The sequence below is a fragment of the Heterodontus francisci genome, chromosome 5, assembly GCF_036365525.1.
Source record: "Heterodontus francisci isolate sHetFra1 chromosome 5, sHetFra1.hap1, whole genome shotgun sequence".
In the NCBI taxonomy this organism is placed as follows: domain Eukaryota; kingdom Metazoa; phylum Chordata; class Chondrichthyes; order Heterodontiformes; family Heterodontidae; genus Heterodontus; species Heterodontus francisci.
In genome coordinates this window covers 17,839,350-17,858,271 of record NC_090375.1, presented here as the reverse complement: position 1 = coordinate 17,858,271, position 18,922 = coordinate 17,839,350, and the positions used below count along the sequence as shown (strand labels likewise).

The window sequence follows — 18,922 nt, the reverse complement described above, 5'->3', positions numbered from 1 at the left end:
CTGAATGCCCATTTTACACTGGATTAAAGATCACAGTTTTTAAAACATAACCATACTACAAAGTCCACTGTTCATATCAACTGTCTTTTCTTACCACCCCTGCACTGTTAACTTCTGGAGTCCCTTAACTGTCTGTACCCATAGCTCCGTCCTCTTTTTCATCTATAATACTGCCCCTCAGTGGAATATAAAGAAGATACGGGGCTGAATTTTGCCACGGAAGCAAGAAACAGGAGCTGTGTTTGTTTTTGGGTGCAAAACTGATTAAAGTTCGGATTTTCACATGGGGAAGTCCTTACATTGGTTTTCTGTCTACTTCAAGCTAGTGAGGGCGGGAACAGAGGCAGATCAGATGAAGTGTGGGGTTCATTTAAACTCCCAGAACAGCCATCACTGAGGCTGTTATTTATCCTGAGGGAGAGATCTGCGGTTTGTGCCAAAGCCTTCCACTGCACCAGAGGGAAGCAAGATATCACAAGGGAGTTGGAGGCCTGACACCCGGGCAGGGCACACCCTTGCTTCATCAATACTGGCCTGGATCTATTGCCGGTGGTCATGAGGAGAGGAGGGAGGTCCTCTTCCCAGAAGGTGGCAGGAGGCGGCCAGCTCGTTGTGCAGCAGCGGCAGGGTCAATGTCACCTCCCTCTGCTTCCTCCTCCTCTCTCAACTTATTCCCCTGCTCCTCCCCTGATGAGCTGTCTCCTTCCAGGGCCTCGTTTGTTGATGATTGGGAGTAGACTGCTAGGGCGATAATTGGCCGGATTGGCTTTAGTTTAGTTTAGAGATACAGCACTGAAACAGGCCCTTCGGCCCACCGAGTCTGTGCTGACCATCAACCACCCATTTATACTAATGCTACACTAATTCCATATTCCTACCACATCCCCACCTGTCCCTATATTTTCCCTACCACCTACCTATACTAAGGTAAATTGGCCATTAGCAATTGCCCCATCAACCTGCAAGTCTTTGGCATGTGGGAGGAGACCGGAGCATCCGGAGGAAACCCACGCAGACACGGAGAACTTGCAAACTCCACACAGGCAGTACCCGGAATTGAACCCGGGTCGCTGGAGCTGTGAAGCTGCGGTGCGAACCACTGCGCCACCCCTGAAACAGGCCCTTCGGCCCACCGAGTCTGTGCCGCCCATTAACCACCCATTTATACTAATCCTACACTAATCCCATATTCCTACCACATCCTCACCTGTCCCTATATTCCCCTACCACCTACCTATACTAGTGGCAATTTATTATGGCCAATTCACCTATCGAACCTGCAAGTCTTTTGGCTGTGGGAGGAAACCGGAGCACCCGGAGGAAACCCACGCAGACACAGGGAGAACTTGCAAACTCCACACAGGCAGCACCCAGAATTGAACCCGGGTCGCTGGAGCTGTGAGGCTGCGGTGCTAACCACTGCGCCGCATTTTGTGCACAGGACGTACCTGGACAATTTTCCACGTTGCTTAGTAGATGCCAGTTTTGTAGCTTTACTGGAACAGCTTGGCTAGGGGTGGGGCTGGTTCTGGAGCACAAGTTTTCAGTACTATTGCCAGAATCTTGTCAGGGCCCATAGCCTTTGCAGTATCCAGTGGTGTCAGATTCCACATTTACACGATGACACCTAGCTCTACTTCACCACCTCTCTCAGCCCCTCCACTGCTTCTGTGTTGCCATACTGATGACATCCAATCCTAGATGAGCTGCAATTTCCTCCAGTCAAACAGTAGAAAGACCAAAAACATTTCCTGCAGCTCCACCACAAGCTGTGTATTACTTGCCAGTGATGTCATCATGCTTCCCGCCATGGTCTGAGGTTTAAGCCTACTATTCGTTTGCAATCTGACCCTGAGTTGAGTTTCAGGTCTCATATTCTCTCAGAGACTACCTGTTTCCACCTTCAATACATCTCTCATCCCATCCAGACCTCAGTCTATCTGCTGTTGAAACCCTCATTCAAGCCTTTGTCATCTCTCGACTCGATTATTCCAATGCCCTCCTGGCTGGCCTTCCATTCTCCATAAAGTTAAGCTCATTGCCTGACCTCTCCTTATCTACATAACCACTGCCAACCCTACAACACTCTGAGAACTCATTCCTCCAAATGGCATCTTCTACATCCCCCACTACTTCGCCATATCATTGTTGGCCTTCAGACATCTTGGGCCTAAGCTCTGGAATTCCTTCCCCACACCTCTCAACCTCTCTCTTCTTTCAGACCCTCCATAAAACTTAAAACTATTTTTGTCTAATCACATTACGCTGTATAAATGCAATTGTTACTTTAACAAAAATGTTTGGGTCAATTACTTACAGTTTCGCTTCTGTTGGTAGTTTCTTCAAAGTCTTTCACACCCATTATTCCCTTAAGGCATAAAGCCTTGCAGCCCACAAAACCCATTTGGCAATCAAAGAAAAGCTCTCCCATCATCAGCACCTTAACAAAAACAGTATGAATTATTAAAGCAATTTATGCTACACGTATAACCATGAAAAATCCTTAACTTACTCCTCTAAAACCTATTAAAAAGTGAATTAGTGTAAATTTACAAATAGCTTTTTTATAGTTGAAATGTAAAAACAAAAGTTAACAGAAATCACAATAGTTCGCTGTACAACTTAAATAAGCAAATTGCAAGTTACATATTTCACAATAAAAAGTTAGGTGTTGCCCTCAAAGTAATTATTTTTCAACTCAATAACAAATTGATGGACATTTTACAAACAATTAATGATTTTACTCAGCTCCCTTTTCCTGATAATCAGGAATATAAAAATTAAATTACTAACAAAATGCTGCTTCAAAATGATATCCATGAAGGGTTTCAGCATCAGACTCCTCCAGGTTACTGGGTGATGTGGGAAGTTGTGAACTGACAGGATTAATCTCTCTCTCTTTTGAAAGATAGTTCCTGGGAAGACTGTCCTTCATAGGAACAGCTGGCACTTCATCAAATCAACACCAAAGTAGTAAATTTATGACCAGATCTACTGTCAAACCAGCTATGGCGGTGTAAACAGTTCTATAGTGTTCTTACTTTCTGACACCCAACTAAACATTAGATACAATCCCAGTTAGTATAGAAAATATTTGCTTCTGCACAACTTTGTCTAAGGAAAAGAAAAAAATACTTATTCACACACTGGTTCAAGTCTGTGGTTTTTCACCAAATTTTTTTTCGTTTTTGCTGAAATATTTTGAAGTACACGGTTTAAGGAAAGCAAACCAACATACAATTTTGTTCAGTCATACGGATTTTCACCAATCGGATTCTGCTTTATTGGTTACTCCTTACCCAGTGCTTAAACAGACAATTATTAAATTAGGCACTGTATGAATTTTGAACAAAAGCAACACAAAGTGTGCAGAAACTCAATGCAATAAGAACTTGTGTTTTCCACAATACATAAATAGACTGGGAATGACCATAATTTTTTTTTCAAACTCTGCTTCATTACGGAATTTGAATTCCCGCATAACTATGATCAATGTGAATGCAGACCTAGTTTTAAAGCCAGTTTTCTACCTTCCTTATCTCAATTTCTAATGGAAATGTGCTGTTAGGTAGAGTAATGACTTCAGTTTTGGCTATTCCTCACACATATTACTGCCAATTGAGATCAGCACACATACTTTTAATGGAAACAATAGACTGTATTTGGCACATACTTATTTTCATGAAGAGATTTCTACATATTTGTCTGTTCATAATATGGAAGTGCTTCCAAAAAATATTGAGACAATGGTATCAATAGAAGTTAATTTGCATTCTTATATATGTGCTTTAATTTATGAAATTATGGAAAATGATAAAAGTGATGCAAGTTAAAGACATTTTAATAGAAAAACATTTTTCCAATGTAGAGTAATAATGATAAATTAACATATCAATGAGAAGGTGCTATCTCGGGAAGCTTTACTATTACTTTGGGCAATGAATTGAAAAATACCTCAACAGTCGTCCCTTCTTGTTCCCAGCAAAGCACTTCTTTGGATTTTACTTTCTGAGGGCTATAATAGCTGCTCTCTGTTTGCATTTCTGTTAACTGTAACAAAATGACAATACCTCAGTTCAAATAAGTTGCATTTTATCAATAAATAGTCATAACCTGTCATCTCAATACACAAAATTGCTGCAGACAAATTAATCTTCTTGTTTCAACCAAATTCTGTTATTATACAGGAAACAGGTGGAGAAAAACAGCTGCAACTTATTATCCACATCAGGATATAAGGCTCGCTGTTGACTATGGTTTAATCACATCTAGATAATGACATGTATTTTGAACATAAGGTTAATGTTAAACTTCTCATGTTAACAATTTCTTTACAGCTGCTAGTCAAATACCTTCATCATTGTCAAACCTGTATCTATATCTAACTGAACAATTATGCAACTGGATGTGAAAACTAGAAAAAAACAAAACTTGTAGTCCAGCAATTCAAATACCAAATCTTCTTGGGAATGTTTTCACATAGGATGTTAATGTTTTATAATATTTCAAAAATTGAATTGCAGGACCAATGGCATCCAGCTACAAAATAATATCACAATCAATCAGTAAGAAATTTTAGAAGTTGTCAAATTGAATTCAGATTCCAAACCATTACCAATGGTTAACTTACCCGTATCAATTATCTCAATTACACTGTTATGATTGGAAGCAATATTCATTCCTACAGTATGGAAATACCCACAGCTCTCATTACAATTCCATTTCCACTACTCATGTTGTGTAACTCATGTTACACGTTAGCTTTTCATAGCTATGTTAATATGCCGTAAGGTAAAGAGTTATGCAAAACCTGTACTCTTTATTACCTAACCAGCTTCATCTGTCAGCAATTACTTCAGAGGAAAAGCAATTAATTGATTAAAGGAATTCAAAATCTAGAAGTACAATTTCAAGCATTATTCAATCAACAGTAGGATTAATTTGGCATCATGTTATACTGGAATAGTCCCAACAAAATGCAACAATAACGCAGCAACTTGACTCTATTTCTGACCCAATGAATTGTGAACATTTTTACTCGGCAAATAGAACAATTTTAAATAATACTTCTAAAAACTGGCATGATTAAATAAGACTTGGTAATCATACATTGTGAATATTATGCAATTACAGCTGGAATCCTTTAACATGTTAAATGAAAACAGAAGAAAATGCCAAGATAAATTTTTAAATTATTTGAGAAGTCCTGAAATTTGTTCTCAATAAAATACTGTATTTCAATTTAGCTAAATTAGGTTAAAAACGTAATCCGTTCCAAATAATTGCAGTTTGTATTAATACATTCTTTTTAAGCAGCTACTTGTGAAGCTACTGTTCTTGGTTTCTTGTTCCATTTTTGCAAATTAAACAATTCACACTGTAATTCTCTGCTACTTTCTTCAGGAAAGACAGGATAAAATCTGCTGCTACTTAACCTCACTGCTAGACACTTGATTCAAGCTAAGACTGCTGATCAAGACTGTATTTAAATTTTATTTACAAATTAAACATTACCAGTTCTTCATGAAAGTAGCCATGGCTGAAAATGTTAGTGAGGTTAGTCAGTTGAAATCTCAGATGTGGGTTTGAACCCAGGCTAAGAAATAAATATCACCTCAGCACAAGGACTGCAGCAGTTCAAGAAGGTGGTTCACCATCACCTTCTCATGGGCAATTAGAGATGCACAATAAATTTTGGCCTTGCTAGTGATGCCCACAACCCATGAATGAATAAAGAAAGAGCATATTGTGCCCTCACCAGTTAAATACTATAGCAGCATAGGAAATAGGAGGAGTAGACCATTCGGCCCATCATCCATCCACCCCCGGTTAACCGAAGGGTCTGTTCCCTCGGTGACACCCTGGTCCACTCCGCAATCACCCAACACCTCTTCCCATGGCACTTTTTCTCGCAAGTGCAGAAGATGTAATAGCTGCCCTTTTACCTCCTTGCTCTTCACCATCTAAGGCCCCAACCATTTCTTCAAAATTAAACAACTATTTACGTGTATTTCTTTCAACTTAGCATGAAGTATTTGTGGTTTACAATGCGGTCGACTTGACATTCGGGAGACCAAATGCAGATTTGGTGATCGCTTGTGGAACACCTCCGTTCAGTTTGCAAGTATGACCCCAAGCTTCTGGTTGCCTGTCATTTTAATTCTTCACCTTGCGCTCACACTGATCTCTCTGCCCTCAGCCTACTGCAGTGTCCCAACAAAGCTCAACATCAACTCGAGGAAGAATACCTCATCTTTACAGCCTTCAGGATTCAACATTGAATTCAACAATTTCAGACCTTAATCTCTGGCCCATTTTGCTTCTTTTTCTTTGCAGGTTTGAATTTTCTTTCTCAATTTTGCTTTTGGACAGTAGCACACCTGCTCTAGGCACATCTTTTGTTTATTTCCTTGCCCCATCATCACTCCCTTTCTCCTTGAACTTGTCATTTAATCCCTCCTGCATTACACCCTATCTCAGACCTTCCCTTTTGTTATTTTTCCCACCCTTCCCCATTTCACCTGCTGAAACCCTATTAGATTTCTAACTTTTCCCAGTTATGATGAAAGGTCACAGACCTGAAACATTAACTCTGTTTCTCTCTCCACTGACACTGCTGAGTATTTCCAACATTTTCTGTCTGTATTTTAGATTTCCAGCATCCACAGTATTTTGCCCCTGGAATGAAGAAGGAAGTATGCTGGATCTGGTTCTGAAAAATGAAGTGGGTCAAGTGGATCAAGTGTCAGTTAGGGAACATTTAGGGAGCAGTGATCATAAAATCATAAGGTTTAGATTAGCTATGGAAAGGGACAAGGAACAATCTAGAATAAAAATACTTAACTGGATGAGGGCCAATTATGATGGGTTGAGAACAGACCTGTCTCAAGTTAACTGGAATGAAAGATTGGCAGGCAAAACTGTGATGGAAAAATGAGCTGCCTTAAGGAGGAGTTCGGTCTGGTACAAATAAGGTACCTTCTCAAGAGAGGAGAATGTAGGGCAAAAAAAGCCAGAACTCAATGGATAAATAGAGAAAGATGAAGGAGAAAAAGGGTGCTATGACAGATGTCAGGTTGATTATACAAGTAAGAACAAAGCTGATCGTAGAAAATTCAGAGGGGAAGTAAAAAAGAAAATAAAGGAGGCAAAGAGAGAGAGTATGAGAAGAGAATAGCAGCTAACATAAAAGGAAGCCAAAAGTCCTCTATAGGTGTATAAATCGTAAAAAGGTAGCAAGAGGAGGTGTGGAGCTGATTCAGGACCAAAACGTGGATCTATGCATGGAGGCAGAGGGCACGGCTGAGGTGCTAAATGAGTGCTTTGCCTCTGTATCTACAACAAAGATGATGCTGCCAGAGTGATATTGGAGATACTGAACAAGCCAAAAATTGATAAAGAGGAGGTAATAGAAAAGCTGGCTGCACCTAAAGTTGATAAGCAGGCAGGACTGGATGAAATGCATCCGAGGATACGGAGGGAAGTAAGGAAGAACTAAAGAATTGCAAATGTTACACCCTTGTTCAAAAAAGCAGACAAGGATAAACCTAGCAATTACAGGCCAGTCAGTTTCACCTTGGTGGTGGGAAAGCTTTTAGAAACGATAATCCAGGACAAAATTAACAGTACTTGGAAAGTATGGATTGATTAAGGAAAGGTTGGGGGGGAGGGGGAAAGAGAAGCACTCCTGCCCCGTCCTGACCCACAAGCAGTGCTATAAAGAGCCCTCACCTGCTTGATCCAACGACTCCCACCTCCCTTCAGCTGCCAGATTTCCTGAAGGAAAATTCAGCCCTACAGCTCTCAACTGTTCCTGCTTTAATTGGGACGTCCTATCATCAAGCAGCTTTACTCTGAAAACTGGCATAGGTGTGCAACACACAAAAAAAGTAACATTTTCCGACTCTCCAGAAAACCATAAATCCACACGAATTTGAATTTCACCCTTTCAGCACTTTGTGGTCTGAGGTGATTAGGACACTGCATAAGGTAAATCTTCCACCTTAACCGTGAATGGATAGGAAATTTAGCTGATACATCTTGTTAGATGCATGATAATATCTGTGTGATACAACCTTTAATACTCTTTTAAAATATTATTCCTTCTCTTGTTTCTCCAAAGATGCTTTCCTATATCACCCTTCCTCCTCCCTGCATCTTCACAATTGTGAAACTAGGACTTATTGCATCACCTGTTAGTCTTCCCTTCTTTTAAAATCCATGCTTGATGCTGCTTAACTAGTACTTCTTGACTTATGTCTTCTCTTCTACTGTGTTCACCTTTGATGGTCTCCAAGTCTACAGACATTGACCCTTCATCTAGATTGCTCAATGTTAGAAAAAAATTGCAAACCACAACCTACAGGGTGATGATAATAGTTGAGACTATTATACATGAAATGATAGACTTTATAGTGAAACTACGCTCTAACACTCCCACTAGATGAATCAGTGAAGATCCCTGTTGCAGATGGTGGAATATTATTGTTAATTGTTTTCAGCTCTACCAAGATTTTAATTTAAATGATGTCCTGGGTGAACCACAATGTTTATCTTTGTAGCTCCTCCCTTACAATATACTGTAGGTCATTGACATGCATGCAACAGGCCTCCCGGCATGCAACTTTAGTAACTGTTTGCTGAGACATTTGATGGTCCTGGATTACAAGCGGAAGATTTTGTATGCAGGAGTTTGTTTTTATGACATTTTTATTTCTGTTCAGGATGTTATCAGTTCAACATCAGCATCACAATCTGTACTGTTAAAAACATAATTCCAACTCTAACTTTGCACTTTCCAGGTAAACGAGAAATTGAAAAATGGGAAAAGGGGAATAAAACATGACATGCTCCAGTCTGTACCATCATAATATCCCTTAGCATTGCTCCTGTGATCCCTGACCCTAATGGAGGAATTAATTAATTAATATTTAATTGATCATGAACTAATAGCCAGGAGAGTTGCACATGTGGAGATTTGCTGCAAAAAGGTGGAGTGGGTGAGGAAATTGGTGAAAGGGTATACGAGGGAGTGAATGAGGAGAGGATCCTGTACACGACTAAAAGACTACATCAGGAAAAAGTGAATGAGAATGAAGCAAAGGGAATGGGGGTTGGCGTCACATCTTCTACCCAAAGAACAATGGGGGAGTATAACTCTTAATTGGTTTTGTAAACTACTGCTCAAATATTGTAATGTTCAATGGCATTACCATCACTGAATCTCCCACCATCAACATCCTGGGGCTTACCATTGACCAGAAACTTAACTGGACCAGCCATGTAAATACTATGGCTACAAGAGCAGGTCAGAGGCTAGGAATTCTACAGCGAGTGACTCATCTCCTGACAACTCAAAACCTGTCCACCATCTACAAGGCATAAGTCAGGAGTGTGACTGAGTTCTCTCCACTTGCCTGGATGGGTGCAGCTCCAATAACACTTAAGAAGCTCGACACCATCCGGGACAAAGCAGCCCGCTTGATTGGCATCACATCCAGCATCTTAAACATTCACTCCCTTCACCACTGACTCACAGTGGCAGCAGTGTGTACCATCTACAAGATGCCCTGCAGCAACTCACCAAGGCTCCTTCAACAGCACTTTCCAAACACACAACCTCTACCAGCAGATGCATGGGAACACCACCACCTGCAAGTTCCCCTCCATGTCGCACACCATCCTGACTTGGAAATATATTGCTACTCTTTCACTGGCACTGGGTCAAAATCCTGGACCTCCCTCCCTAACATCAATGTGAGGGTACCTACACCACATGGCCTGCAGCAGTTCAGGAAGGCAGCTCACCACCACCTTCTCAAGGGCAATTAGGGATGAGCAATAAATGCTGGCCAAGCCAGCGATGCTCACATCCCAAGAATGAATAAAAGAAAGTTCTTCATTCCGTTTAACTCTCATGTGTCACATAAAGTCATAACTATTATTAATATGGTGTCAGCATCAAACAATTGAACAGAGAATCAAAATTGACTACACTGTGTTATACTCACTTTTCATCATACTAATTTCTATCTTGCTTTTCCATCTTTTTACTCACCTCAGGTTGCGTGTTCCTAGCTTCCAAGGTAGGCAGCACTGTTGCACTTACCTGAGCCCTGGCAGCTCCAGCTGTACCAAGGATAGGCATCAACATGTTGCACCACATGCATTTGACAAAATTATTGGACTCAGTCACAGACATGGGGGCAATTAGTCTGTACATAAAATGTATAGCCAACCTAATGCCATTGTAACACAGTCGAGTTTAAAACACATTTCTCCCATTCAATAAAGTAGCAAAGCAAACAAACGTCAATGAAGAGCATCACAACTTTATTAGCTAACCAACAAGGAAGTTTGTATGCAATGCCAATGCGAATTACTTTTGTTGACAGAATAAAGCTAGCTACACCATGTGCTAATGCGACATTAGCATGTAGGCAGCTCACTCAACCATTATGCACTAAAACCCAGGACTAAGAAGTAACTTTATGGCCAGGATTTTACCCTTGGCAGACGGGAGCCGTCCACCAACTGAACAGTTGGTGGCGAACCCGTTTGCACCTGCCTGGGGATCCGACCCGCATTTTACGGGTCCCCAGCCTTCAACTGTTTTGAGACGGGGCTCCCACCCGCTTGAGGTAGGAAGTCCTGTCTAATAGAGCTACTGGCCAATCAGCGGGCCGGCAGCTCTTAGTCCCAGCAGCGTCACTGGGAGTGGTGGTCACTGCTGGGACTGCAGCCCAGCTTGAAGACGAATACGTCAGGGCTCCGGAACCAAGGTAAGTTTCTGTTGCCTCGCCGGGGGTGATCGGTCGGTCCCCAGCAACGCAAGGGTGGTCGATTGGGGGTATGGGGGGTGTGTTGGGTGCGGTTGGGGCAGCGGGGGCAGCCCTCCGTCAGGCAAAGGGTGCCCGATCATGAGGCCCCTCCCCAAGCCGTCAGAGAGTCACCTGCTTTTAACAGGTGGCTTTTCTCGGGCCTGGGCCTCCCGCCGGACATGGGTAAAATCCCCGTGGTGGCAGGCAGAAGCCCTTAAGTGGCTGTTAAGTGGCTACTTAAGGGCCTTGATTGGCCTGGGGCAGGCGGATTGTTTTTTCGCTGCCGCGTGCCCTGCAGAAAGTGGTGGCGGAGGTGGGAGCGGGTCGGGAAGGGCCCCCCGAGCCTCCCAATCCACTTTATGCCCCCCCGACATCTTCCTGCTCTTTGGGGGGGGGGGGCCGTAAAATTCCGACCTATGTCTTTCAACCAGTAAAATAGCAAATAATTTTCCACACTGGAAAAAACGATTAGCTCGCTGTCCTAGTTAGCTAGAAAGCTAATAATACATTCAACTCACTTTAATATTTTCGAATGTACCTTGCCACCATAGTTGCAAAAAAAAATTCTCTTTCCTAAGCTGGGTTGAATGATCTTTTTTTCAAATTCAATGTCATGATTTTTTCCACGGGTTAGAAAAAGAAGTGAAAAACGTGAACATAGTGAACATTTTGTCTGATTGGATAATAAAGCTGCTTTGGTTCAATGTCATTAAGATGCTACAATAACTGGAAGTGATTAGCAAATTCTGCTACCTTGGGTCCATGATGACAGACAATCGGTTGTCATGCAGACCCCCACCTATCAAAAATGAGGCATATTAATTTTGTCATATGAACATTGATTTTAAACTGTTGCTGGAGTGAAGAAATGATTGTTTGAAGATCACCAGACACTGGGCTGGAAGGACACTCCTTGTGGAGACAAAGGACTACTCCCTGCTCCAATTAACCCCAAATGGATTTTGATCACCAGACATTGAAGGTGTAAGGAAGCACATTCCAGGGCCTGCTAAAATGATACAATCCACAAAGCCAGGACTGGTTAAACCAGCTGGTCACATGACTGACTGGCTGGTCCAGTTTTTTTTGAACTGGCCACAGGACAGTTTGAATTGAGAAGGAAGTGTGCAACTGAACCTGGAGCGAGGAAGCCTCTCTCTCTCTTTCTCCCAAGCCACCGGACCCAAGGAAGGCACATAAACCTCAAGAGTGAAAAGACTCCTACATCAGAATGAGTTGAAGCGTGAACTGGGCCCCAAATTGCATGACTTACTTTGCTATCATGCAGTAATAATCTTTTTCAATTTTCTTCAGTGCTGTATCATTCTATAGTCTACACTTCAAAGACTAAGTACCAGCACCAGAACATTGCTAACATTTAAAAACCAACCCCAGGTTTTTGGTCTCACCATCTTTTCGGATTTTTCTGGTCTGCACAGGAAGGATCTGTGAATGAGTTATGTTTAAATGTTAGGTTTTCAAAACAAAGTGTGCTTTTAAAAAAAACACAAAGGCTGAATCCACTTAGATAAGGGTTTATTTGATAACAGGTCAGGCACTGATAATGATGTGTGTTAAAGCCAGATGTACCAGTGTATAGAATGTTTTGGCTAACAGTTATTTTGAACTGAGATAATAAGAATCAATTGTCTGATCCCAGGTGCATTAAAGCAGGATGGCCTTTTTTTTGGAGCAGGGCAGGGAATCTTTTCCCTAAGCCCATACCCCAAACGGCAGAGGATAATGGCAGGGTTTAACTTATTTGCAGACTGGTGAATCAACGAATGGCGAAGCAGTCAGAAGGACAGTTCTCCCTTGAGCCGGGAACAATGCAAGAAAAAGACAAAGGGACACATGCCCAGTCTGCCATGCAGATATATCTGGGAAAGAAGCCTGCCAGAGTGAGATGAAATCTGACTGATTTCAAGCCTGCACCAGCCAGAAACAAAAGTCCATCCAGAAAAATTTTTAAAAGCCTAATACTGATAGTGATTTTTAAAAATTGTTTCTCTTGTTCTCAGGCAGGGTTCTGTACTTAGTTCAGTGAGACTGGATTGCATCTCTTATTCAACTGCTGCCTGTAAAAAACAGTTAATGTAATAAAACGCCCCAAGACATTTTGCAGGAACACTATAAAATAAAGTATGACACCAAGCCACAAAAGGAGATATCAGTTCAGATGACCAAAAATTTGGTCAAAGATGCAGGTTTCAAGGAGTGTCTTAATGGAGGAATGCGAAGTGGAAAGATGGAGAGGTGTAGGAAAGGTATCCTAGAGCTGGGGCCTAGTTAACTCAAGGCACAGCCAGCAATGTGCAGTGAATCAGAGGAGTGCAGATGTCTTGGAGGGTTGAGGGGCTGGAGGAGATTACAGAGGTAGGGAGAGGTGAGGCCATGGAGAGATTTGAAAAAAAGGATGAGAATTTTAAAAACAAGACACTGCTTGACTGGGAGCCAATGTCAGTTAGCGAGCACAGGAGTGATAAGAAAATGGGACTTGGTGCAAGTTAAGACATGGGCAGCAGAACTGTGGATAACCTCAAGTTTACGGAGAGTAAAATGTGGGAGACCAGCCAGCAGTGCTTTGGAATAGTGAAGTCGAGAGGTAACGCAGACATGAATGAGGGTTTCAGTGCAGGTGAGCTGAGACGGGGCGAAGTTGAGCGACATTATGGAGGTGGAAATAGGCAGCCTTAGTGATGACACGAATAAAGTATTACACCTTTGGAAAGATTGGAAAAGCGCTCAAGGGCACACGCAAAAGGTTTAGATATTTAATGGCACCACAACCAATATTCAGGTGTGAAACAGGTACACAAGCATCCAATATGTCTTGCGGACGCCCGCACAGTCATTACACACCAGAAGTGCTTGTACTGGTGAAGGCAGAAAAACAGGCGTCCCGACCACACATTTAACGAGTATTATGCATTTTGCATGTACAAATAGAATGCCTAAAAGCTATTGGAGGGCCAATATCTAAAACAGAATCAACTGTGTTCAGGGTAGCCCAGTCAACCACATTATCCTCCTCTGGTGCCTCTCCCCTCATCCAGCTGAGTGGTACTCTCCTGAATTAGTTCCATTATACCCTACCCTATCATAGCCAGAACAACTCCAGCAATCACTTCTGTTCCCAATCCATTACCTATGAAGTCCTGGATGCCCCCTCCACTTTCTCATTTGTATGCTGTCCATTGGAACATTGTGATTTTTATTACATAAATTGGTTGGCAGTTTGACTGCTGAGGAAACATTTTTGTTTCGTGTGCTATTTTCTGGGCAAGTGAGAATGGCAATAGCTTTCACTTAAAAAGTTCAGTGTATTCAGAGACGTCAAAGACAGAACCAAGTTGGTTGACAGAAATTGTTCATATTGATATTGACAAAGATTTACATAGAATCTGCAGCACAAAAATAGAACATTCAACACAATAGCTCTATGCTGGTGTTTATGCTCCACACGAGGCTCCTCTCACATAAACATCAATGAACCCTTTCAGCATAACCTTCTATTCCGTTCACCCTCATGTATTTATGGGGTAGCTAGATAAGTACATCTGAGCTATTACATATAAACATATGAATAAGGAGCAGAAGGAGGCCTGCTCCGCCATTCAACAAGATCATGACTGATCTGATTGTAACCTCAACTCCACATCCCCACCTACCCCGGAAAACCTTCCACCCCCTTGCTTATCAAGAATCTATCTACCCCCACCACCTTTTGAGGAAGAGAATTCCTCAAAGGGCGGCACAGTGGCGCAGTGGTTAGCACCGCAGCCTCATAGCTCCAGCGACCCGGGTTCAATTCTGGGTACTGCCCGTGTGGAGTTTGCAAGTTCTCCCTGTGTCTGCGTGGGTTTTCTCCGGGTGCTCCGGTTTCCTCCCACAAGCCAAAAGACTTGCAGGTTGGTAGGTAAATTGGCCATTATAAATTGACCCTAGTATAGGTAGGTGGTAGGGAAATATAGGGACAGGTGGGGATGTGGTAGGAATATGGGATTAGTATAAATGGGTGGTTGATGGTCGGCACAGACTCGGTGGGCCGAAGGGCCTGTTTCAGTGCTGTAGCTCTAAAAAAAAAGAATTCCAAAGACTCTCAACCCTCAGAGAGAAACAATTTCTCCTCATCTGTCTTAAATGGGCGACCCGTTATTTTTAAACAGTGATCCATAGTTCTAGATTCTCCCACAAAGGGAAACCCCTCAGAATCTTATACGTTTCAATCACGTCACCTCTAAACTCCAGCAGATGCAAGCCTAGCCTGTCCAATCTTTCCTCCGAAGACAGCCCGCCCATTCCAAGTATTAGTCCAGTAAACCTTCTCTGAAGTGCTTCCAATACACTTACATCCTTCCTTAAATAAGGAGACCAATACTGCACACAGTACTCCAGACGTGGTCTCACCAATGCCCTGTATAACGGAAGCATAACCTCCCTACTTTTGTGCTCATTTCCCCTCACAATAAATGATAACATTCTATTAGCTGTCCTAATTCCTTGCTGAACCTGCGTATTAACCTTTTGCTATTCATGCACGAGGACACCCAGATCCCTCTGCATCTCTCACAATTTAGATAATATTTTTATTCTTCCGACAAAAATGGACAATTTCACAATTTTTCCACATTATACTCCATTTGCCAGATCTTTGCCCACTCACTTCACCTATCTACATTCCTTTGTAGCCTCCTTATGTCCTCTTCATAACTTACTTTCCTACCTATCTTTGTGTCATCAGCAAACTCAGCAACCATACCTTTGGTCTCTTCATCCAAGTCATTTATTTCATTGTAAAAATTTGAGGTCCCAGCACCGATCCCTGTGGCACACCACTTATTACATCTTGCCAACCAGAAAATGACACATTTATGTCTACTCTGTTTCCTGTTAGCTAGCCAATCTTCTATCCATGTCAATATGTTACCCCCTACACCATGAGCTTTTATTTTCAACAATCATCTTTGATGTGGCACCTTATCAAATGCCTCTGGAAATCCAAGTACAGTACATCCACTGGTTCCCCTTTATCCACAGCACGTTACTTCTTCAAAGAACTCCAATAAATTGGTTTAACAGGATTTTCCTTGGAGTCATAGAGTTTTACAGCACAGAAATAGGCCCTTCAGCCCATTGTGTCTGTGCCAGCCATTAAGCACCTATCTATTCTAATCCCATTTTCCAGCACTTGGCCCGTAGCCTTGTATGCTATGGCGTTTCAAGTGCTCATCTAAATACTTCTTAAAGGTTGTGAGGGTTCCTGCCTCTACCACCCCTTCAGGTAGTGTGTTCCAGATTCCAACCACCCTCTCTGGGTGAAAACATTTTTCCTCAAATCTCCTCTAAACCTCCTGCCCCTTACCTTAAATATATGTCCCCTGGTTATTCACCCCTCCACTAAGGGAAAAAGTTTCTTCCTATCTATCCTATCAATGCCCCTCATAGTTTTGTATACCTCAATCATGTCCCCCCTCAGCCTTCTCTGCTCTAAGGAAAACAACCCTAACCTATCCAGTCTCTCTTCACAGCTGAAATGCTCCAGCCCAGGGAACATCCTGGTGAATCTCCTCTGCACCCTCTCCAGTGCACTCACACGCTTCCTATAGTGTAGTGACCAGAAATGTACACAGTACTCCAGCTGTGGCCTAACTAGCATTTTATACAGCTCCATCATAACCTCCCTGCTCTTATATTCTGTGCCTCGGCTAATAAAGGCAAGTATCCCATATGCCTTCCTAACCAACATATCTACCTGTGCTGATGCCTTCACTGATCTATGGACGAGTACACCAAGGTCCCTCTGACCCTCTGTACTTCCGAGGGTCCTACCATCCATTGTATTTTCCCTGGTCTTGTTAGTCCTCCAAAAATGCATTAGCTCACACTTCTCAGGATTAAATTAAATTTGCCACTGCTCCGCCCATCTATATCATCCTGTAATCTAAAGCTTTCCTCCTCACTATTTATGACACCAATTTTCATGTCATCTGCGAGTCTTGCTGACTCTGCCTGATTACCTTGAATTTTTCCAAGTGCCCTGCTATAACGTCTTTAATAATAGCTTCTAACATTTTCCCCAAGACAGATGTTAAGCTAACTGGCCTGTACTTTCTTGCTTTCTGTCTCCCTTCCTTTTTGAATATAGGAGTTACATTCGCTATTTTCCAATCTAATGGAATCTTCCCCAAACCTAGGAAATTTTGCAAAATTAAAACCAATGCATCAACTATCTCACTAGCCACTTCTTTTAAGACACAAGGATGAAGTCCATCAGGAGTCGGGGACATGTCAGCCTGCAGCTCCAACAATTTGCTCAGTACCACTTCCCTGGTGACTGTAATTTTCTTGGGTTCTCCCTCCCTTCCATTTCCTTATTTACAGCTATTTCTGCGATGTTACATGTATCCTCAATTCATCTACCATCTCCTTATTTTCCCTTATTAATTCCCCAGGCTCACTTTCTATAGGACCACGCTCACTTAGTTAACTCTTTTCTTTTTAAATATCTATAGAAACTCTTACCATCTGTTTTTATATTTGCAGCTAGCTTTCTCTCATACTCTAATTTTTCACTCCTTATTAACCTTTTAATCATTCTTTGCTGTTTTTCATATTCTGTCCAATCTCTGACCTACCACACCTATTTGCGCAATTATATGCTTTTTCTTTAAGTCTGATACTATCTTTAACTTTTTAGTGGGTCCTCCCTTGGAATTTTTCTTTCTCGCTGGAATGTATCTATTATGTGTATTCTGAAATATCGCCTTAAATGTCTGCTGCTGCATTTCTATTGACCTATACTTTAACCTAATTTGCCAGTTCACTTTAGCTAGCTCTGCTTTCATGCCCACATATTTGCCCTTATTTAAGTTCAACATACTAGTCCTGGACCCATTCTTCTTTCCCTCAAACTGAATGTAAAATTCAATTATATTATCGCTGCTACCTAGCTGCACTTTTACTATGAGGTCATCAACTAATCCTATCGCATTGCTCTCTGGTTGGCTCCAAAACGTGCTGTTCGAAGAAATTATCCCAAAAACATTCTATGACCTCCTCATCGCAGCTACTTTTGCCCATCTGCTTTTTCCAGTCTATATGTAGATTAAAATCCCCCATGATTATCGCTGTGCCTTTCTGACTGCTCCCATTATTTCTTCCTTTCCACTCTGTCCTACCGTGTGGTTACTGTTTGGAGGCCTGTACTCCATTTCCACAAGTGACTTCTTGCCTTTCTCACTTCTCATCTCTACCCAAACCACTTCTACATCCTGGTTTCCTGAACTTCGAGCATTCCTCTCTAACATACTAATACCATCATTAAGTAACAGAGCCACCCCTCCAACTTTTCCTAGCTTCCTGTCCTTCCTAAATGTCAAGTACCCTTCAATATTCAGTTCCCCATCTATGTCATCCTGCAGCTATGTCTCTGTAATGGCTATCAGATCGTACTTATTTATTTCTATTTGTGCTACCAGTTCATCGTTTTGTTTCAAAAGCTGCGTGCATTCAGGCCTTTAGTTTTGTCATTTCATTATTTTTGTAACATCTCGCCTTGACTGCTGACTTAAATTTGTACTCTATCCCTTTCCTGTTTATCATTTCCCATATCAATACCTTTCTCTCTTGCCTCATCTCTACTCTTTCATTCACCACATCTTCCCACATTTGATCCCTTGCACCCTCTGTTTAGTTAGAAACTCTCTCTACTTCCCTAGTTATGCAGCTCACTAGAACACCAACCCTAGCACCGTTCAGGTGTAGGCCATCTCAATGGTACAGCCCCCACTTTCCTCAGTACTGGTGCCAGTGCTCCACAAACTGGAAGCAACTTCTACCACATCATTCTTTGAGCATTCATTTCTCTAATCTTATTTGCCATATGCCAATTTGCACATGGCTCAGGTAATAATCCAGACATTAGCAGCTTTAGGTTCTGCTTCTTAATTTGATGTCCAGCTACTCATATTGACTGTGCAGAATCTCCTTCCTAGTCTTGCCTATATCGTTGGTACCTACATGGACCACGATGACTGGATCCTCCCCCTCCCACTGCAAGTTCCTCTCCAGCCCTGAGCAGACGTACCAAACCCTGGCTC

The 18,922-nt window shown here is 42.1% G+C and overlaps 1 protein-coding gene across 11 annotated transcripts in view; it reads right to left on the bottom strand.

The window, feature by feature from the left end:
* Nucleotides 1–18,922, bottom strand: part of LOC137369760 (intermembrane lipid transfer protein VPS13B-like) — a 1,379,747-nt gene that overhangs the window by 1,143,499 nt on the left and 217,326 nt on the right. For all 11 annotated transcript variants that reach the window (XM_068031175.1, XM_068031176.1, XM_068031177.1 and 8 more), the window contains exons 9-10: nt 3,955–4,050; nt 2,318–2,440 (exon numbers count right to left, since the gene is read on the bottom strand). In XM_068031175.1, coding sequence (XP_067887276.1) covers nt 2,318–2,440; nt 3,955–4,050 — 219 coding nt within the window. The remainder of the gene's footprint in view (nt 1–2,317; nt 2,441–3,954; nt 4,051–18,922) is intronic.